This window comes from Alosa sapidissima, chromosome 3 (genome assembly GCF_018492685.1).
Source record: "Alosa sapidissima isolate fAloSap1 chromosome 3, fAloSap1.pri, whole genome shotgun sequence".
Classification (NCBI taxonomy): Eukaryota; Metazoa; Chordata; class Actinopteri; order Clupeiformes; family Clupeidae; genus Alosa; species Alosa sapidissima.
The window spans coordinates 41,368,131-41,385,630 of NC_055959.1; the positions used below are offsets into that span (position 1 = coordinate 41,368,131).

At 43.6% G+C, this 17,500-nt stretch overlaps 2 protein-coding genes across 2 annotated transcripts in view; both read left to right on the forward strand.

Annotated features, from left to right (window-relative positions):
• The window catches only part of dbf4b (DBF4 zinc finger B), a 19,036-nt gene extending 12,871 nt beyond the window's left edge, over nucleotides 1-6,165 (forward strand). Inside the window, exons 9-12 of the mRNA XM_042086598.1 lie at nucleotides 1,806-1,943; nucleotides 5,487-5,583; nucleotides 5,677-5,703; nucleotides 6,034-6,165. Coding sequence (XP_041942532.1) covers nucleotides 1,806-1,943; nucleotides 5,487-5,583; nucleotides 5,677-5,703; nucleotides 6,034-6,165 — 394 coding nt within the window. The remainder of the gene's footprint in view (nucleotides 1-1,805; nucleotides 1,944-5,486; nucleotides 5,584-5,676; nucleotides 5,704-6,033) is intronic.
• A 10,984-nt stretch (nucleotides 6,166-17,149) lies between these two features.
• LOC121705563 (disintegrin and metalloproteinase domain-containing protein 11-like) overlaps nucleotides 17,150-17,500 on the forward strand; it is a 4,542-nt gene continuing 4,191 nt past the window's right edge. The window contains exons 1-2 of the mRNA XM_042086599.1: nucleotides 17,150-17,207; nucleotides 17,416-17,500. The exon at nucleotides 17,416-17,500 is cut by the window's right edge and continues 73 nt beyond it. Of these exons, the coding sequence (XP_041942533.1) occupies nucleotides 17,150-17,207; nucleotides 17,416-17,500 (143 nt within the window). The remainder of the gene's footprint in view (nucleotides 17,208-17,415) is intronic.

Here is a 17,500-nt window from a genome sequence, read left to right on the forward strand (position 1 = left end):
GTGTTCATTATGCTAGTGCAACACATATTAATTATGCTAGGGCAACACGTATTCATTATGCTAGTGCAACACGTATTCATTATGCTAGTGCAACACATATTCATTATGCTAGTGCAACAGGTATTTATTATGCTAGTGCAACAGGTTTTCATTATTGCTAGTGCAACAGGTATTTATTATGCTAGTGCAACACATATTCATTATGCTAGTGCAACAGGTATTTATTATGCTAGTGCAACAGGTTTTCATTATTGCTAGTGCAACACATATTCATTATGCTAGTGCAAAAGGTATTCATTATGCTAGTGCAACAGGTATTCATTATGCTAGTGCAACACATATTCATTATGCTAATGCAACAGGTTTTCATTATTGCTAGTGCAACACATATTCATTATGCTAGTGCAACAGGTATTCATTATGCTAGTGCAACACGTGTTCATTATGCTAGTGCAACACATATTAATTATGCTAGGGCAACACGTGTTCATTATGCTAGTGCAACACGTGTTCATTATGCTAGTGCAACACATATTAATTATGCTAGGGCAACACGTATTCATTATGCTAGTGCAACACGTGTTCATTACGCTAGTGCAACACGTGTTCATTACGCTAGTGCAACACGTGTTCATTACGCTAGTGCAACACGTGTTCATTACGCTAGTGCAACACGTGTTCATTACGCTAGTGCAACACGTGTTCATTATGCTAGTGCAACACGTGTTCATTATGCTAGTGCAACACATATTAATTATGCTAGGGCAACACGTATTCATTATGCTAGTGCAACACATATTCATTATGCTAGTGCAACAGGTATTTATTATGCTAGTGCAACAGGTTTTCATTATTGCTAGTGCAACAGGTATTTATTATGCTAGTGCAACACATATTCATTATGCTAGTGCAACAGGTATTTATTATGCTAGTGCAACAGGTATTCATTATGCTAGTGCAACAGGTATTTATTATGCTAGTGCAACAGGTATTTATTATGCTAGTGCAACAGGTTTTCATTATTGCTAGTGCAACACATATTCATTATGCTAGTGCAAAAGGTATTCATTATGCTAGTGCAACAGGTATTCATTATGCTAGTGCAACACATATTCATTATGCTAATGCAACAGGTTTTCATTATTGCTAGTGCAACACATATTCATTATGCTAGTGCAACAGGTTTTCATTATGCTAGTGCAACACGTATTCATTATGCTAGTGCTACACGTATTCATTATGCTAGTGCTACACATATTCATTACGCTAGTGCAACACCACCTCTTCTCTCCTCTCCTCTTTTCTCTCCTCCTCTTCTCTCCTCTCCTCTCTTCCCACTCATCTTCTCCCCTCTCTCCTCCTCTTCTCGTTGCTGTATACTGCTCTACAGTAGATCTCATTAGCTAATGGCCAGTCCAGGGGGCAGTGGAACAGCCTTTCAACAGCTCATTAGTGTGTGTGTGTGTTGGAGTATGTGTGTGTGTGTGTGTGTGTGTGTTGTTGTATGTGTGTGGGGGCGTGTGTGTTAGTATGCGTGCATGCCTGTGTGTGTGTTCTCACTGGTTGAGTAGCAGGTCCAGTATGAAGTGTGTGTGTGTGTGTGAATGTAGGACATACAAACCCCTGACTGACCCCCCTCCCCCCCACCCCTCTCTCTCCTTCTCTCCCTCTCTCTCTTTCTGTCCCTCGCTCTCTTTCTGTCCCTCGCTCTCTCTCTCCTTCCCTCCCTCTCTCCCTCTCTCTCTCTCTCTCTCTCTCTCTCTCTCTCTCTCTCTCCCTCTCCCCCGCTCTCTCTCTCTCTGTAGGAGGTACAGGCCTCTGTATGGCCAGTCTCTGAGTTTGCCAGAGCTGAACTACAGGAGTCGCTTCAGCCCCTTTGAACTGCCTACTGGCCCCTCCCACAAACCCAAACGCACCAATCAGCAAGGGCCACCAGAAAACGGGTAACTACACACAACACTCACACTCTCACACACACACACAACACTCACACACACGACACTCACACACACACACTCACAGTCTCTCTCTCACACACACACACACTAGGGATGTGCATCTCTCCTTTATAAGACGATTTGATACATATCTAATAATAATTTGGAACACGGTGTACATATCTAGATGCATAAGCTAGGATACGATTCAGAAACGATACGGTTTAATACAGTATAAAAACATATACTAATAGGATACGATTCAGAAACGATACATTTTAATACGGTATAAAAACATAAGCTAGGATACGATTCAGAAACGATACGTTTTAATACGGTATAAAAACATAAGCTAGGATACGATTCATAATCGATACGTTTTAATACAGTATAAAAATATATACTAATACATTTTAATACAGCATAAAAACATATACATATAATAGGATACGATTCAGAAACGATACGTTTTAATACAGTATAAAAACATATACTAATAGGATACGATTCAGAAACGATACGTTTTAATACAGTATAATAACATATACGTACTAATAGGATACGATTCAGAAACAATACGTTTTAATGCAGTATAAAAACATATACATGCTAATAGGGCCCCCAAATGCAATACAGTTCTTAACATGTGTTTAATATAACATTTTATTTCCATTTTATAGTATCCAATTCTTTAAATAATTATTAAATAGGTAGGCCTAGGCTATAAGAGACTGGTGTGTTGTTTTTGTTATTTTATGGCATGATTAATATTATAGAAATGCATATCATTGTGTTTATAAATATTATAGAAATGCATATCATTGTGTTTATAAATATTATAGAAATGCATATCATTGTGTTTATAAAATATTATAGAAATGCATATCATTGTGTTTATAATTTGTTTTTCAAAAGACACAAAGACTTGATTGGAAGCATTCGATAATTAAAAAATTAAGACAAATCCGAGGCACTCAAGAAGGATGCATATAAAAACTGTATTTTCTTATTTAGCTACTTAAACATGCCTACGCATTTCGGCGTTGGCCTTAATCAGAGCGTTTTTTCGTTTGCCACTCTTTCAAAGCAGGTCAATCAAGTAGGTCACATGACTAGCAGAGATCACCTGATTGATGGAGCACATGATAGTACAAGTTAAAAGTGAAAAGAAAAAAGAAATGTAGAATTGAAATCAATATACAACATTTCATGCAACAAAACTATTTAGCAAAATACACAAGCATTTTCATATCATTTAGCAAAATACACAAGCATTTTCATATCATTTGTCTTTATCATCTCATAATTTAGAACAAGAACAGCAGAAAGTATCTTCTGTGGAAGCTTATCTGCATCACATTTAGGTAACCTCACAAACACAGATATACACACATACCTACATCTCACAAACACGGATATACACACTTAGGGCTTATCTGCATCACATTTAGGTCATCTCACAAACACGGATATACACACTTAGGGCTTATCTGCATCACATTTAGGTCATCTCACAAACACAGATATACACACTTATACAGGAATGCTGAATTTAAAGTGGCCAGGCATCTTAGAGGAAACGGGAGAAATCGAGTTCTATATTCAATAATGAATACGGAATATTATATTATAATATATTAGCAAATATACTGAATATTATATTGTAATATATTAGCCTATAATGAATACGGAATATTATATTATAATATATTAGCCTCTAATGAATACTGAATATTATATTATAATATATTAGCCTATAATTAATGTGCAGTAAGCAGAATTTAGGCATGGCTGCATGTGACATTTTTACAGATCAAAATGACATAACATAACAGCCTAACAGCTGTTTTGAGTTAAAGTGTAATTCCAGCGACAATTGACCCAAGGGTGTTTTTCTGCATTAAAACACATCAAATAATCCGTGGAGACAGTATTTTTCGTTAAAAAAACACCCTTGGTAGAGCTGGGACAACGCGTCAACGTAATCGATTACGTCGACGCAAAATATGCGCGTCGATTCGTCAAGCAGAACGCGTGCTGGCAAATATTTTTACTTTTACAACTTCAGTGTTTCCCATACATTGACTAATCTCTGGCGGGGCGCCACGAAATCAAAATCGGCCGCCATACATTGATGTTCTATGTTGTACTATTTAAATTAAAGATACGATAAAATCCTTTCATTGAGCTGCCCTTCTTACATACACAGCCTTTCCTTGCCCCACCCGCTGCCCCTCCTCTGCCCCACCCGCTGCCCCTCCTCTGCCTGTGCATTTAACACATTCAGTGCTGCCAAAACTCCACTGCCCCTCCTCTGCCTGTGCATTTAACACATTCAGTGCTGCCAAAACTCTGCTGCCCCTCCTCTGTGTGCAGCCCTGCGCTGTGCCGTGTGAGAGGGGGAGTGGCTACAGTAGAGCGGAGAAACTAGAGGGACCAATGAGAATGGGTGAAATTCGGGACGGGGCACGGGGGAGGAGGGGTGTACACGAGGGGAGAGGGGCTTTACACATATAAGAATTCTAAGCTATTATTTTTATTCAGAAATCCAACTGTCTGTCATTTGGTAAACCAGCCTACTTTTAGCGCTTTGACAGTGTGTGTAAATCAGGCCTATCTATTACACTTAACGCTAATAGGCCTAGCCTATTTTATGCCAAAATTATTTTTTAATTATAAACTAAACTGTCGGTCATTAAGAAAACATAATGATTGTGTTGTTGTAGCTTAGTGTAACCCAGACATCAGCAACGTTCATTTTATACAACCCATCACTCCTCGTGCCTGTACTTTCCCTGTCCTCGCGGCTGCTGTGTGTGTGTGTGTGTGTGTGTGTGTGGTTAGCCTGTACTTTCCCTGTCCTCGCGGCTGCTGTGTGTGTGTGTGTGGTTAGCCTGTACTTTCCCTGTCCTCGCGGCTGCTGTGTGTGTGGTTAGCCTGCACTTTCCCTGTCGTCACGGTTGCAACTTCCTTGCACACTCGTTTGTGCTTTTTAGCGGCGTGTTCATCAGGTCCTGGCAGCCTGAGCCTTCATGTCAACAGTGAAAATGACCAGTTACCAATTACCAGTGTGTGTTATCAATTCAAAATGAGCTTATTAAAATGAGCTTATTGCCAGTGCATGTTATCAATCGAGCGAGTAATGTTATCAATCGAGCGAGTAGGCGTGTTACCAATCGAGCGAGTAATGTTATCAATCAAACGAGTAGGCTATGCTGCAAAGATACAGGACTGTTGCAGGCAATGAGCAGCCAACCACCATGATGAATAGTGTTTAGTGTATCAGACAGTTAGGTGTGTGTGTGTGTGGTTAGTGTATCAGACAGTAAGGGCGGGATTCGGGACAACTGCTTGTATTTCGGGACTGTACGGAATTTTTCGGGACGTCACCCTAGGAGAAACCATCGATAACCAATAGAAATGCAGCATCTCCTTCCACAGAGAACCAATAGAAATGCAGCACCTGGAGGTGAAAGAAAGGCCTCTGTTTGTGCCCATGGCATGCTGATAGACTGCTGTGTGTGTGTGTGTGTGTGTGTGTGTGTGTAGCAGTGCAGAGCATGCCGCCACTCCATGCCTGAAGCCCCGTAGAAAGAATCCTGGATACTGTGAGTGCTGCCAGCAGGCCTTCACCGACCAGGAGCAGGTAAGTGTGTGTGTGTGTGTGTGTGTTAATGATCTGTAATGTGTGTGTGTGTGTGTTTGTTCATGATCTCTGTGTGTGTGTGTATCCTTGTAGCATGTGACGTGTGAGCAGCATCTGCGTGTGTGTGTTAATGATCTGTAATGTGTGTGTGCCTGTGTGTGTGTGTATCCTTGTAGCATGTGACGTGTGAGCAGCATCTGCGTGTGTGTGTTAATGATCTGTAATGTGTGTGTGCGTGTGTGTGTGTGTGTGTATCCCTGTAGCATGTGGCGTGTGAGCAGCATCATAAGTGTGTGTGTATGTGTGTGTGTGTATCCCTGTAGCATGTGGCGTGTGAGCAGCATCATAAGTGTGTGTGTGTATCCCTGTAGCATGTGACGTGTGAGCAGCATCTGTTTTAATTATCTGGTGTGTGTGTGTGTGTGTGTTTGTGTGTGTGTATCCTTGTAGCATGTGACGTGTGAGCAGCATCTGCGATTTGCTGCGGACTCTGCTAACTACGTTGTTCTGGACAAGCTGATTGGCTCCCTGGAGTGTCCGTTCTTCCTTAGCCCCGCCCTCTCCCAGGACCCCCAGCCGTAAGACTTTTTTTCCTCTTTCCTCTCCTCCTTATTAGGGTTGGCCACAGAAACCTCCTTATTAGGGTTGGCCACCTCTTTCCTCTCCTCCTTATTAGGGTTGGCCACCTCTTTCCTCTCCTCCTTATTAGGGTTGGCCACCGAAACCTGGTTCTAATATGGAACCGAAACCTGGTTCTAATATGGAACCGGCGTCGAGGCAGACACCAGCAACGACATCGAATAACAACGTGGATTTCGGTCCCTCATTTCGCTGCCACTTAAATCTCCAGCGTTTCTTTTTCTTTTTTGAAATAGGAGGCATCACTGCATGTCATGCGCCATCTGTAACATCTTGCTCTGATACCACCACATTCTATACAGTTAGCTAACATAAATGTGTCAAGATATAAGCGATAAGCGTAAAGCAGAGGGGTGCACCACATAGGACCGTGTTTGACAGCTCAAGTGAGCCCATACCATATCATGAGCTCTTGTTGAAATCTAGCAAATAACTACACACAAGCAAAAGGCTATGAAACAACAACAGGCTAGTTTACACAAAAACTTGTGTTAGTTAATGCGCTAACTGGCATCTATTTGAAATGTTTTCAGCAAAGTTGTTATCTGAAACCTTGTATTGTGAAACCTTTGTTTCACGGTATGTTCTGATAACAGAGCAAAATCTTAAATTAACAGAGTTGACACCAGGGTAGGAATTTCACGGCGGCCACGATGGCCATGGCCGTCGTAGCCCCTTGCGTTGGCCGTGAGGCCCCTTTGAAAATCAGAGGTTTACAGGCCACGGTGGCCTTGGTGCCCCCTTCTTTCAATATTCTGCTTTGCGTCCTACTAATAGCGATTTTTATTTAGCCTGTGCTAAATAAAATTAATTTAGTCTTTTACGCAGTGGAGAAAGTGACAGCGCAAGAAAGAAAGTGCGTCCAAATTCACCCATTCTTAGTTGAACTACTCGCGAAGTAGCCTATTCATCACACAGACATCGCAAGTATCACATGAAAGAGCTTTTTCTCAGCTTTTAAACGATGTTAGCCGATAATTGCTGTGTTGAACGGTTCGCGAGAAAAGTAAATAATATAATTCAATTTAATCATACATTCTACACTGACGGTTGCGTCCCATGATCTCCCTACCCATTCATCTCGGTGGAATACTTTACGAACCCTTCTTTTAACACGTGACAAACCAGATATCAGAATAAACAGGAGACCTTACCGAACACAAAGGTGTAAAGCCCCTGTACAGTTAGCCGTTCCAGAGTAATCCCGTTTTGAATTTGCAGTAAAGTTCGACATACATGGATGTCTCCAAATTTGGGCTTTAAGTTTTACAATGTGTTTAAATTGTTCCACATGATTTCATAACGGGCCAAATACAAAATAAATGTTACAAATATCGTCTAGATATTGGTAAATCAGAGGACAGTTGACTAAGAGTTTGTGAAAGTAGCCTTAATGATCACAAAATGCTAAGCATGCATCTAGGCTATTTGAGTTTCTTAAAGCTGAGCTGTGCTTAAATTGTTCAATACATGATTTCATAACAGGCCAAATATAAAATAAATGTTATATATAGCCTAGAAATCTGTAAATATTAGATGATCAGATGATTTACAGTTCTATGTTATGTCATGTTTCATGTTTTTGTAATGTTTCATACAGTGATGCAGGTCTACTGCAGTGAATAGACTAAATACAACTTTGATCATTTTTATAGCCTACTACTGTATAGTTAACTTTGGCCTTGGTGCCCTGACATTTGGCCTTTGTGCCCCCCACCAAATATGCCCAACTGAAGGCCAAGTGGCCTTGCCCCCAGAATGGTGAAATTCCAAGCCTGGTTGACACTCATTTAAATGCTATTGAAAACAGACTTGACACTCATTAAAGCAAAATTCCGGTTTTTAGCACTTTGAGTCCCTTTTCTGGTTTGTTTTGGATGAACTAGAGTGGTGGACACTGAAATTTTGACGATTGGTCCTGTCTCGACTTTTCTGACTCGTTTTGAATCGCCTTTGACTGCTCAGAGTGGTTGCCAACAGGCATACTGTAGTAGGCTACTCAAACATGTCCTAAAACAACCCTTAATGTTTGTTTTCAAAACTGTGCAACTCACCGAGTGGTTAGTGGTGTTCGTTGATTATTAAAAGCAAATATATCGGTGCAATGTATTATTTCCAGCCGTCTTATTTGCTAGGCCTGTTGTGGAACTATTTATTCAGACACCTCACAACCGCGTATAAACTTCCGCTCAATATTTGAACCTGAAGCATAGACGGTGGCGCAGTAATATCAACGTGCAATGAGTCTTCCAACAGAAATCAATGGGATTTTACAAAATGTTAAATAAAACACGACAGAAACTGTATTTCGCTACGCTACTTGTTTTGGAACATCAACGAACACCACTAACCGCTCGGTGAGTTGCACAGTTTTGAAAACGAACATTAAGGGTTGTGTTAGGACATGTTTGAGTAGCCTACTACAGTATGCCTGTTGGCAACCATTTAGAGTAGTCAAAGGCGATTCAAAACGAGTCAGAAAGGTCGAGACAGGACCAATAGTCAAAATTTCGGTGTCCACCACTCTAGTTCATCCAAAACATATCGGGGGGGTGTGTTATGTGTATAGTATAATATTGGGGTGTGTGTGTTATGTAAGGGATAATGTATAGAACGCCGGTCATTATTGGGAAAATAAGTCCCGACAGGGCGAACCGGACCCCGACGCACCAGCGGAGGGGTCTTGTTTCGCCCTGAAGGGACTTATTTTTCCATAATGACCGGCGTTCTATACATTATCCCGCTTATTATACGGCTACTTGCCAAAACGAAATAATAAACTCCCCACGATATGACTTTAGCCTACATAGCCTAGCCTATTTGTTACCGTTCATCGTGGCATTTGCTGAGAAACAAATAGTTCGCAACAACACACGCTGCTGAACTTGAATCAAACATTCTTTAGAACACAGCTGATCAACCGTCTGCTTTCACTTTTGAATGAAGTTCCAGTCCTTGCGTAGTGATATGAAAGACGTATCAAAAGCACAAAACCCGTTGCCATTGACAGTGGTAATTATATGTTTGCAGCGGTAATTACATGAATTTATTTTACCGTAGAACGTTGGGAAATCCCATTCAAGTCAATGGAGCGTTCTACTAGCATTGTGAAGAGCCGTATAATAAAATGTGTTTAGTATAATGTGTGTGTGTGTGTTATAATGTGTATAGTGTAATATTGGTGTGTGTGTGTTATAATGTGTATAGTAATATTGGGGTGTGTGTGTGTGTGTGTGTGTGTTATAATGTGTATAGTAATATTGGGGTGTGTGTGTGTTATAATGTGTATAGTAATATTGGGGTGTGTGTGTGTGTGTTATAATGTGTATAGTAATATTGGGGTGCGTGTGTGTGTGTGTGTTATAATGTGTATAGTAATATTGGGGTGCGTGTGTGTGTGTGTGTGTGTGTGTGTGTTATAATGTGTATAGTAATATTGGGGTGTGTGTGTGTTTTATAATGTGTATAGTAATATTGGGGGGGGTGTGTGTGTGTGTGTGTTATAATGTGTATAGTAATATTGGTGTGTGTGTGTGTTTTATAATGTGTATAGTAATATTGGGGTGTGTGTGTTTTATAATGTGTATAGTAATATTGGGGTGTGTGTGTGTGTGTGTGTGTGTGTGTGTGTGTGTGTGTTTTATAATGTGTATAGTAATATTGGGGTGTGTGTGTGTGTTTTATAATGTGTATAGTAATATTGGGGTGTGTGTGTGTGTTTTATAATGTGTATAGTAATATTGGTGTGTGTGTGTGTGTGTGTGTGTGTTTTATAATGTGTATAGTAATATTGTGGTGTGTGTGTGTTATAATGTGTATAGTAATATTGGGGTGCGTGTGTGTGTTTTATAATGTGTATAGTAATATTGGTGTGTGTGTGTGTGTGTTTTATAATGTGTATAGTAATATTGTGGTGTGTGTGTGTTATAATGTGTATAGTAATATTGGGGTGCGTGTGTGTGTTTTATAATGTGTATAGTAATATTGGTGTGTGTGTGTGTTTTATAATGTGTATAGTAATATTGGGGTGTGTGTGTTTTATAATGTGTATAGTAATATTGGGGTGTGTGTGTGTGTGTGTGTGTGTGTGTGTGTGTTTTATAATGTGTATAGTAATATTGGGGTGTGTGTGTGTGTTTTATAATGTGTATAGTAATATTGGGGTGTGTGTGTGTGTGTTTTATAATGTGTATAGTAATATTGGTGTGTGTGTGTGTGTGTGTGTGTGTGTGTGTGTGTGTGTGTGTTTTATAATGTGTATAGTAATATTGTGGTGTGTGTGTGTTATAATGTGTATAGTAATATTGGGGTGCGTGTGTGTGTTTTATAATGTGTATAGTAATATTGAGGTGCGTGTGTGTGTGTTTTATAATGTGTATAGTAATATTGGGGTGTGTGTGTGTGTTTCTTTCCTCTGCAGGTCTTCACCTGAGTCTCTCTTGACCCCTGAGCTAAAGACACACAGCCCCACCAGCCTGGAGCCACAGATACGCACACACACCCACACACACACTCTCCAACACACACACAGCCCTAACACAAACCAGGAGGCACACACACCCACACACACTCTCCAACACACACACAGCCCCACCAGCCTGGAGCCACAGATACACACACACACCCACACACACACTCTCCAACACACACACAGCCCTAACACAAACCAGGAGGCACACACACCCACACACACTCTCCAACACACACACAGCCCCACCAGCCTGGAGCCACAGATACACACACACACACACACTCACACTCCCCAACACACACACAGTCTCCAACACACACACAGCCCCACCAGCCTGGAGCCACAGATACACATACACACACCCACACACAGCCCTAACACAAACCAGGAGGCACACACTCTCCAACACGCACACAGCCACACCAGCCTGGAGCCACAGATACACACACACACACCCGCACACACACTCCAACCCACACACAGCCTCACAAACCAGGAGGCACACACACCCACACACACACACCGCCACACCAGCCTGGAGCCACAGATACACACACACACACCCACACACACACTCCAACCCACACACAGCCACACCAACCTGGAGACACACACTCACCCACACAGTCCTGGGGTGCAGGCACTCACACACACACCCCATCACACGCATGACCCAGAAACCCTCTCACACACACTTCAGCTCACACATATCTCAGAGATGGTGTCACACACACTCACACACAGCCCAGGGATCGTCACAGACACACACACACCTCAACACACACACAGCATAGAGATGCTGGCAGACACACACACACACACACACAGCATAGAGATGCTGGCAGACACGCACACACTCATACACACACCTCAACACACACACAGCATAGAGATGCTGGCAGACACACACACACTCATACACACACCTCAACACACACACAGCATAGAGATGCTGACAGACACACACACACACAACCCAGAGAAGCTGGCACACACTCACACACAAACTCACAGCCTTGACATGCAGTCACATACACACACAGACACACACACACCCAAACCTGACATGACGCACACACACACACCCACCCCCACACGCACACCCAGCGCCACCGACCCTCCCACATCCACCCCCACACACACACACAGTGCCACAGACCCTCCCACACACACACACGCACCCACCCCCACACACACACACAGTGCCACAGACCCTCCCACACACACACACGCACCCACCCCCACACACACACACAGTGCCACAGACCCTCCCATTGTGGCAGTAGACCCCCCCACTCCAGCAGTCGGCGCGTCCCAGAGCCCCACCCATGCACCACCCTCCTACCAATCAGATCTCACCCATGCACCACCCTCCTACCAATCAGATCTCACCCATTCCCACATGCCCCTCACCTCTGATGCAGTCAGCCCCGCCCCCTCACCTGCTGTAGTGCTGCCATTGGTGGAGCAGTGGCGTGAGAATGAGGCTTGGACACTGGAAGTGGGCGTGTCTGGAGAGACACTGGACTGTGATTGGTTTGTGAAGAGCAGTGGGAGTGGTCTCTCGCCACCAATGCTGTTGCCATACCAACCAGAGTGTGACTTCAACCTACGGAAACGCAGCCTTTCAGAATGTGATAAGCCCGCCCCCAAACGCTGCAGAACCGCCTCTGGGGGACAGCCGCCCCCTCTGACTCCACCCCCAGATCTACAGGAAGAGCCCATGACCACTTCCTGTCTGTGGGAGCTGGGCCCTCCGCTGCTCTACCCCTACTTCCAGTATGACACGCCCACCAAAGCTGACCCGCGCCCCAACAGCCCCCCCACACTCTCACCACACACACACACGCACACACACGCACACGCACACGCACACACACACACCCCCTCCGGCCTGGACGAGTGCTGGGAGGGTTCGGACTCGTCGAACTCGGACTGGGACGACGGGCTGCTGCTGCGTCTGGCTCCTGCAGTACCGCCGGCCGCCTCAGCCTCGGGGGGGCGCTACCGAGCACAGCTGGACCTGCTGCTGCAGAGCTGCACTGGACACCAGGACAGCAGCTACCACACACACCTCACACACACACTCAGCTCACACACACACTCACCACACGCTAACCACACACACACTATCCACACACACACTCACCACACACACCTCACACACACACTCAGCTCACACACACTCACCACACGCTAACCACACACACACACTCAGCTCACACACACACACACACACACACACCTCACACACACAATCACCACACGCTAACCACACACACACACACACCTCACACACACAATCACCACACGCTAACCACACACACCACACACACACACTCACCACACGCTAACCACACACGCTCACTCAGCTCACACACACACACACACACACACACACACACACACACCTCACACACACAATCACCACACGCTCAGTACACACACACACTCACCACACGCTAACCACACACACCACACACACACACTCACCACACACTAACCACACACACCTCACACACACACTTACCACATGCTAACCACACACACCTCACACAGACACTCAGCACACACACACTCACCACACGCTAACCACACACACCTCCACCTCACACACACACTCAGCTCACACACGCTAACCACACACACACAATCACCATACGCTCAGTACACACACACACTCAGCTCACACGCACACACACACACTCTATCCACACACACACACACAGAGAGAGAGCTGCTCTCCCCTCCAAGACTGCCACAGCCGCCTCTGTTCCGCACACACACACTGGCCACGCCCTCCTGGGAGCAAACCACGCCCACATCTGCATCTGTGTGTGTGGACACAGGACATGAGTAGGAGATTGTGCCAGGCTGCTTGCAGTGTGTGTGGGTTTACCTCATTAGGCATTACTGCTGCTCAGGCCTGTGTGTGTGTGTGTGTGTGTGTGTGTATGTATGTGTGTGTACGTACACAACAGTTAAGTGAAATATTATCGGAGTGTGTGTGGGCGCAGGGATCTTTTGATATCCTACCACACTCCATCTGTCTAATCCTCCCGTGTGTGTGTGTGTGTGTGTGTGTGTGTGTTTCTCTGTGCTCTGGAACAGACCTGAGTATTTAATGAGCTGGGTGAATCACACACACACACACAATTATCTTAAGTGCTTCATCTCTGCTAAAGTGTGTGTGTGTAGAGATGATTGACTGACTTGGCTGTGTGCCAGGGAGTGGAACTGTTTCTGTGTGTGTGAGAGAGTGAACAGTTGAAATGGTGTGTGTGTGTGTGTGTGTGAGAGAGTGGACAGTTTAAATGGTGTGAGTATGTGTGTGTGAGAGTGAACAGTTTAAATGGTGTGTGTGTGTGTGTGTGTGTGTGTGATCAGTTTAAATGGTGTGTGTGTGTGTGTGTGATCAGTTTAAATGGTGTGTGTGTGTGTGTGTGATCAGTTTAAATGGTGTGTGTGTGTGTGTGTGATCAGTTTAAATGGTGTGTGTGTGTGTGTGTGAACAGTTTAAATGGTGTGTGTGTGTGAACAGTTTAAATGGTGTGTGTGAACAGTTTAAATGGTGTGTGTGAGTGAAAAGTTTAAATGGTGTGTGTGAGTGAAACGTTTAAATGGTGTGTGTGTGTGTGTGAGTGAAACGTTTAAATGGTGTGTGTGTGTGTGTGTGAGTGAAACGTTTAAATGGTGTGTGTGTGTGTGAGTGAAACGTTTAAATGGTTTGTGTGTGTAATGGTGTGTGTGTAGTTGAACTGTTTCTTCCAGAAGTTGTATGGTGACTGTGGATCATGCGTTGGCCAGTTTTCGTTGATGTTTTTATTATTATTATTATTATGATTTCATTTTTTAGGAGGTTTTATGCAGTTTATGGTGTTGCTGCCGCTGTGTTCTCACCCACACTGACGTTTTTTTTTTTTACATTTTTTATTGTGTGTTTGTGTTCCCCATTGTTCTCTTCAGACTGAACAATAAAAGATCATTGAAAACCATGATGCTGCATTCTAATCATTATGATGCTGCATTCTAATCATTAAACACCATGATGCTGCATTCTAATCATTAAACACCTTGATGCTGCATCCTAATCATTAAACACCCTGATGCTGGCATTCTTGAATCTCCCCTTGGGGATCAAGTATCTATCCGATGCTGACTGGCCCATTATAACCATAACCATGATGCTGGCTGGCCCATTATAACCATGATGCTGACTGGCCCATTATAACTATAACCATGCTGCTGACGGGCCCTGATTTCTGATGCTCCTCAGAGCAGGTCGTCTGTACAGTTCTCCTCCATCTCCATACAGTTAACCACCATAGAGTTCATCTCCACAGTTAACCACCATAGAGCTCATCAACATAGTTAACCACCATAGAGCTCATCGCCATACAGTTACATTACATTACATTTGGCTGACGCTTTTTTAACCAAAGCGACTAACAACATGGTAAACAGTAAGTTTTAGAACAATTCTCACAATTTTAGGACCGTTTAAAAAACATTAGAGTACAGTAAGAATAAGTGCATCTGTGAGTGCTGTTTTTAACAGTTACTTGTCAGTTTAAAACGGCTGGTGAGTGCTAGGATCAGTAAGACTTGTTGTAAGTGTTGCTATGAGAGTAGATGTTCTCTAAAGAGCTATGGTGTTAACCACCATAGAGCTCATCTCTACAGTTAACCACCATAGAGTTAATCTCCATACAGTTCATCTCAGAGGGAAAATGTAGAGATGAACTGTATGGAGATTAACTGTAGAGTTGACCACCATCCAGTTCAGCTCCATAGAATTAATCGCTACAGTTAACCTCTATAGACTTCACCTCCATACAGTCAAACTCCACACAGTTAATCTCTACACGTGTAGCCAAAACTCCACACAGTTAATCTCTACACGTGTAGCCAAAACTCCACACAGTTAATCTCTACACGTGTAGCCAAAGTCCTTTCAGTCCCTCCACCGCCCATATTGCAAAGTTTATCGGGCATCTATTTCAGCAGAAATGCGAGTGTGCAAGGCTTCATGACACCAACCTTGCTCCAGTGGCGACAACACACGATTGGCATGATGTATTCACAGCACAACACATGATTGGCATGATGTATTCACATGTTGACATTTTTGCTGCGGAAGGGGCGGGATATGTGTAAACAACTGCCATATTCACGTTACAAACTAAGCTGTGTCTCATTAGAAAGTCTCTGACTATACGACACAATACTATACTATACCTGACCTGTGTGTGTGTGTGTACACCCAGGCTGAAGGGTGTGTGTGTATGTTGAAGGACGTCCTCTTGTACTCCTTTCCTGATCTCCGTCTCCTCCGATCGATCTCCACCCGCTGATGTCAGCAGCACCACCCGATCCCTTCCTGCGCCAACTATTTCTGGAATTCTCCATTCTGTCTGCAGCTGGAGGACACCAGTCACCTTTGTGTGTGTGTGTGTGTGTGTGTGTGAGGACATGCTCTGAACAGGAACTGGGTTTGTTTTGTGAACTGGGCTCTGAGATGTATTAACCATCATTATCTCCATTTCTTAGAATGCTAGAAAAGTTAAAATATTTAAAGTGTCATGTGCTTTTGACCTATTTATGGAGGACTCATAGGCCTACTGTACAAAAACTCTCAAATACCAGCCTTTGATTTCTGCCACTGAGAACCTAGGATATGCAAGCTCATTGTGTTAGTGTTTGGTAGCCTAGGTCATGTACATAGGTTGGCGGTCCGTGGACTTTGCATTGGGGATAAAACTAAGGCCAAGCAGCTAGTGAAGTACTGTTCCATATCAGCAATTATAGGAAGCATGTTTATTTGGAAGAGACTATGCTTCCTATACCCTTGAATCTGTAAACTCATGATAGATTGCTGAACGGCTTTAATCTACTGGATTATTCAGAAGATTTGATTCCTAATGTAACTTGACTTGTAAAGTGGAATCAAATAAAGTAGGCCTATATAAAATGTGTGAGAGGACATGGTCTGAACAGGAAAAGGGTTTGTTTTTTGAACTGGGCTCTGAGATGTACTAACCATGTGTGTGTGTGCTCCATCTCACGTGCTCTACCCGTTCTGGAGAGAAACTCAACTACTCTTGTGCTCAAATTTCTTTCTGTACCTTTCTCCCCGCCCGCGATCAATGGCAAACCAAACGCATTCACCTTCATACACACACACACACACACACAGACCCTGGCATGCCAAACAGAGCAACAACTTAGCGTCTGTGAACTGTGTGCTTATTTTAGCTTTAGATTTTGATCTTAATAGCGAGATGAACGGCAGCTTCAGAACTAGGCACGTCAACTGTTTGGTTTAGTCGTGTTCACTAGTGTTGTTAGTTTTCTGGTACAAAGCCAATTTCTGGAGGCTGGACAGGATACTTTTCCGTAGGCTACTGTGTTCGGTGGCCTCCGCGCACTCTCCAATAACGCGTGAGCATTTCGAAGATGCTCTCCTCGTGCTGTCTACTCCTCGCGGCGCTCTCTGCTTCAGTGACCTGCACAGGTAAGCGCGAGGCGGGCCCGAGCTGGAGGATATCAGACAAGCGCGCGGAAGATATATTTCTCTTGGTAGGCCAGTTAGTAACGTCACGTGTTATGCTTCTAGTTCTGGGACACCAAGTAGGACATTACGGCCCATATAGTAGACTAAGATAATGCTTTATAAACGTTGTCTTCATTGGAACACAACTTTGCCTCTACTTCTCCTCAAGCTAACGGGACGTGGAAGGATATTTCCGATTGGGAGCATTCGAAGGACCAAGATGTGGAGATAACGGAACCCAAACGGCTCCTGAA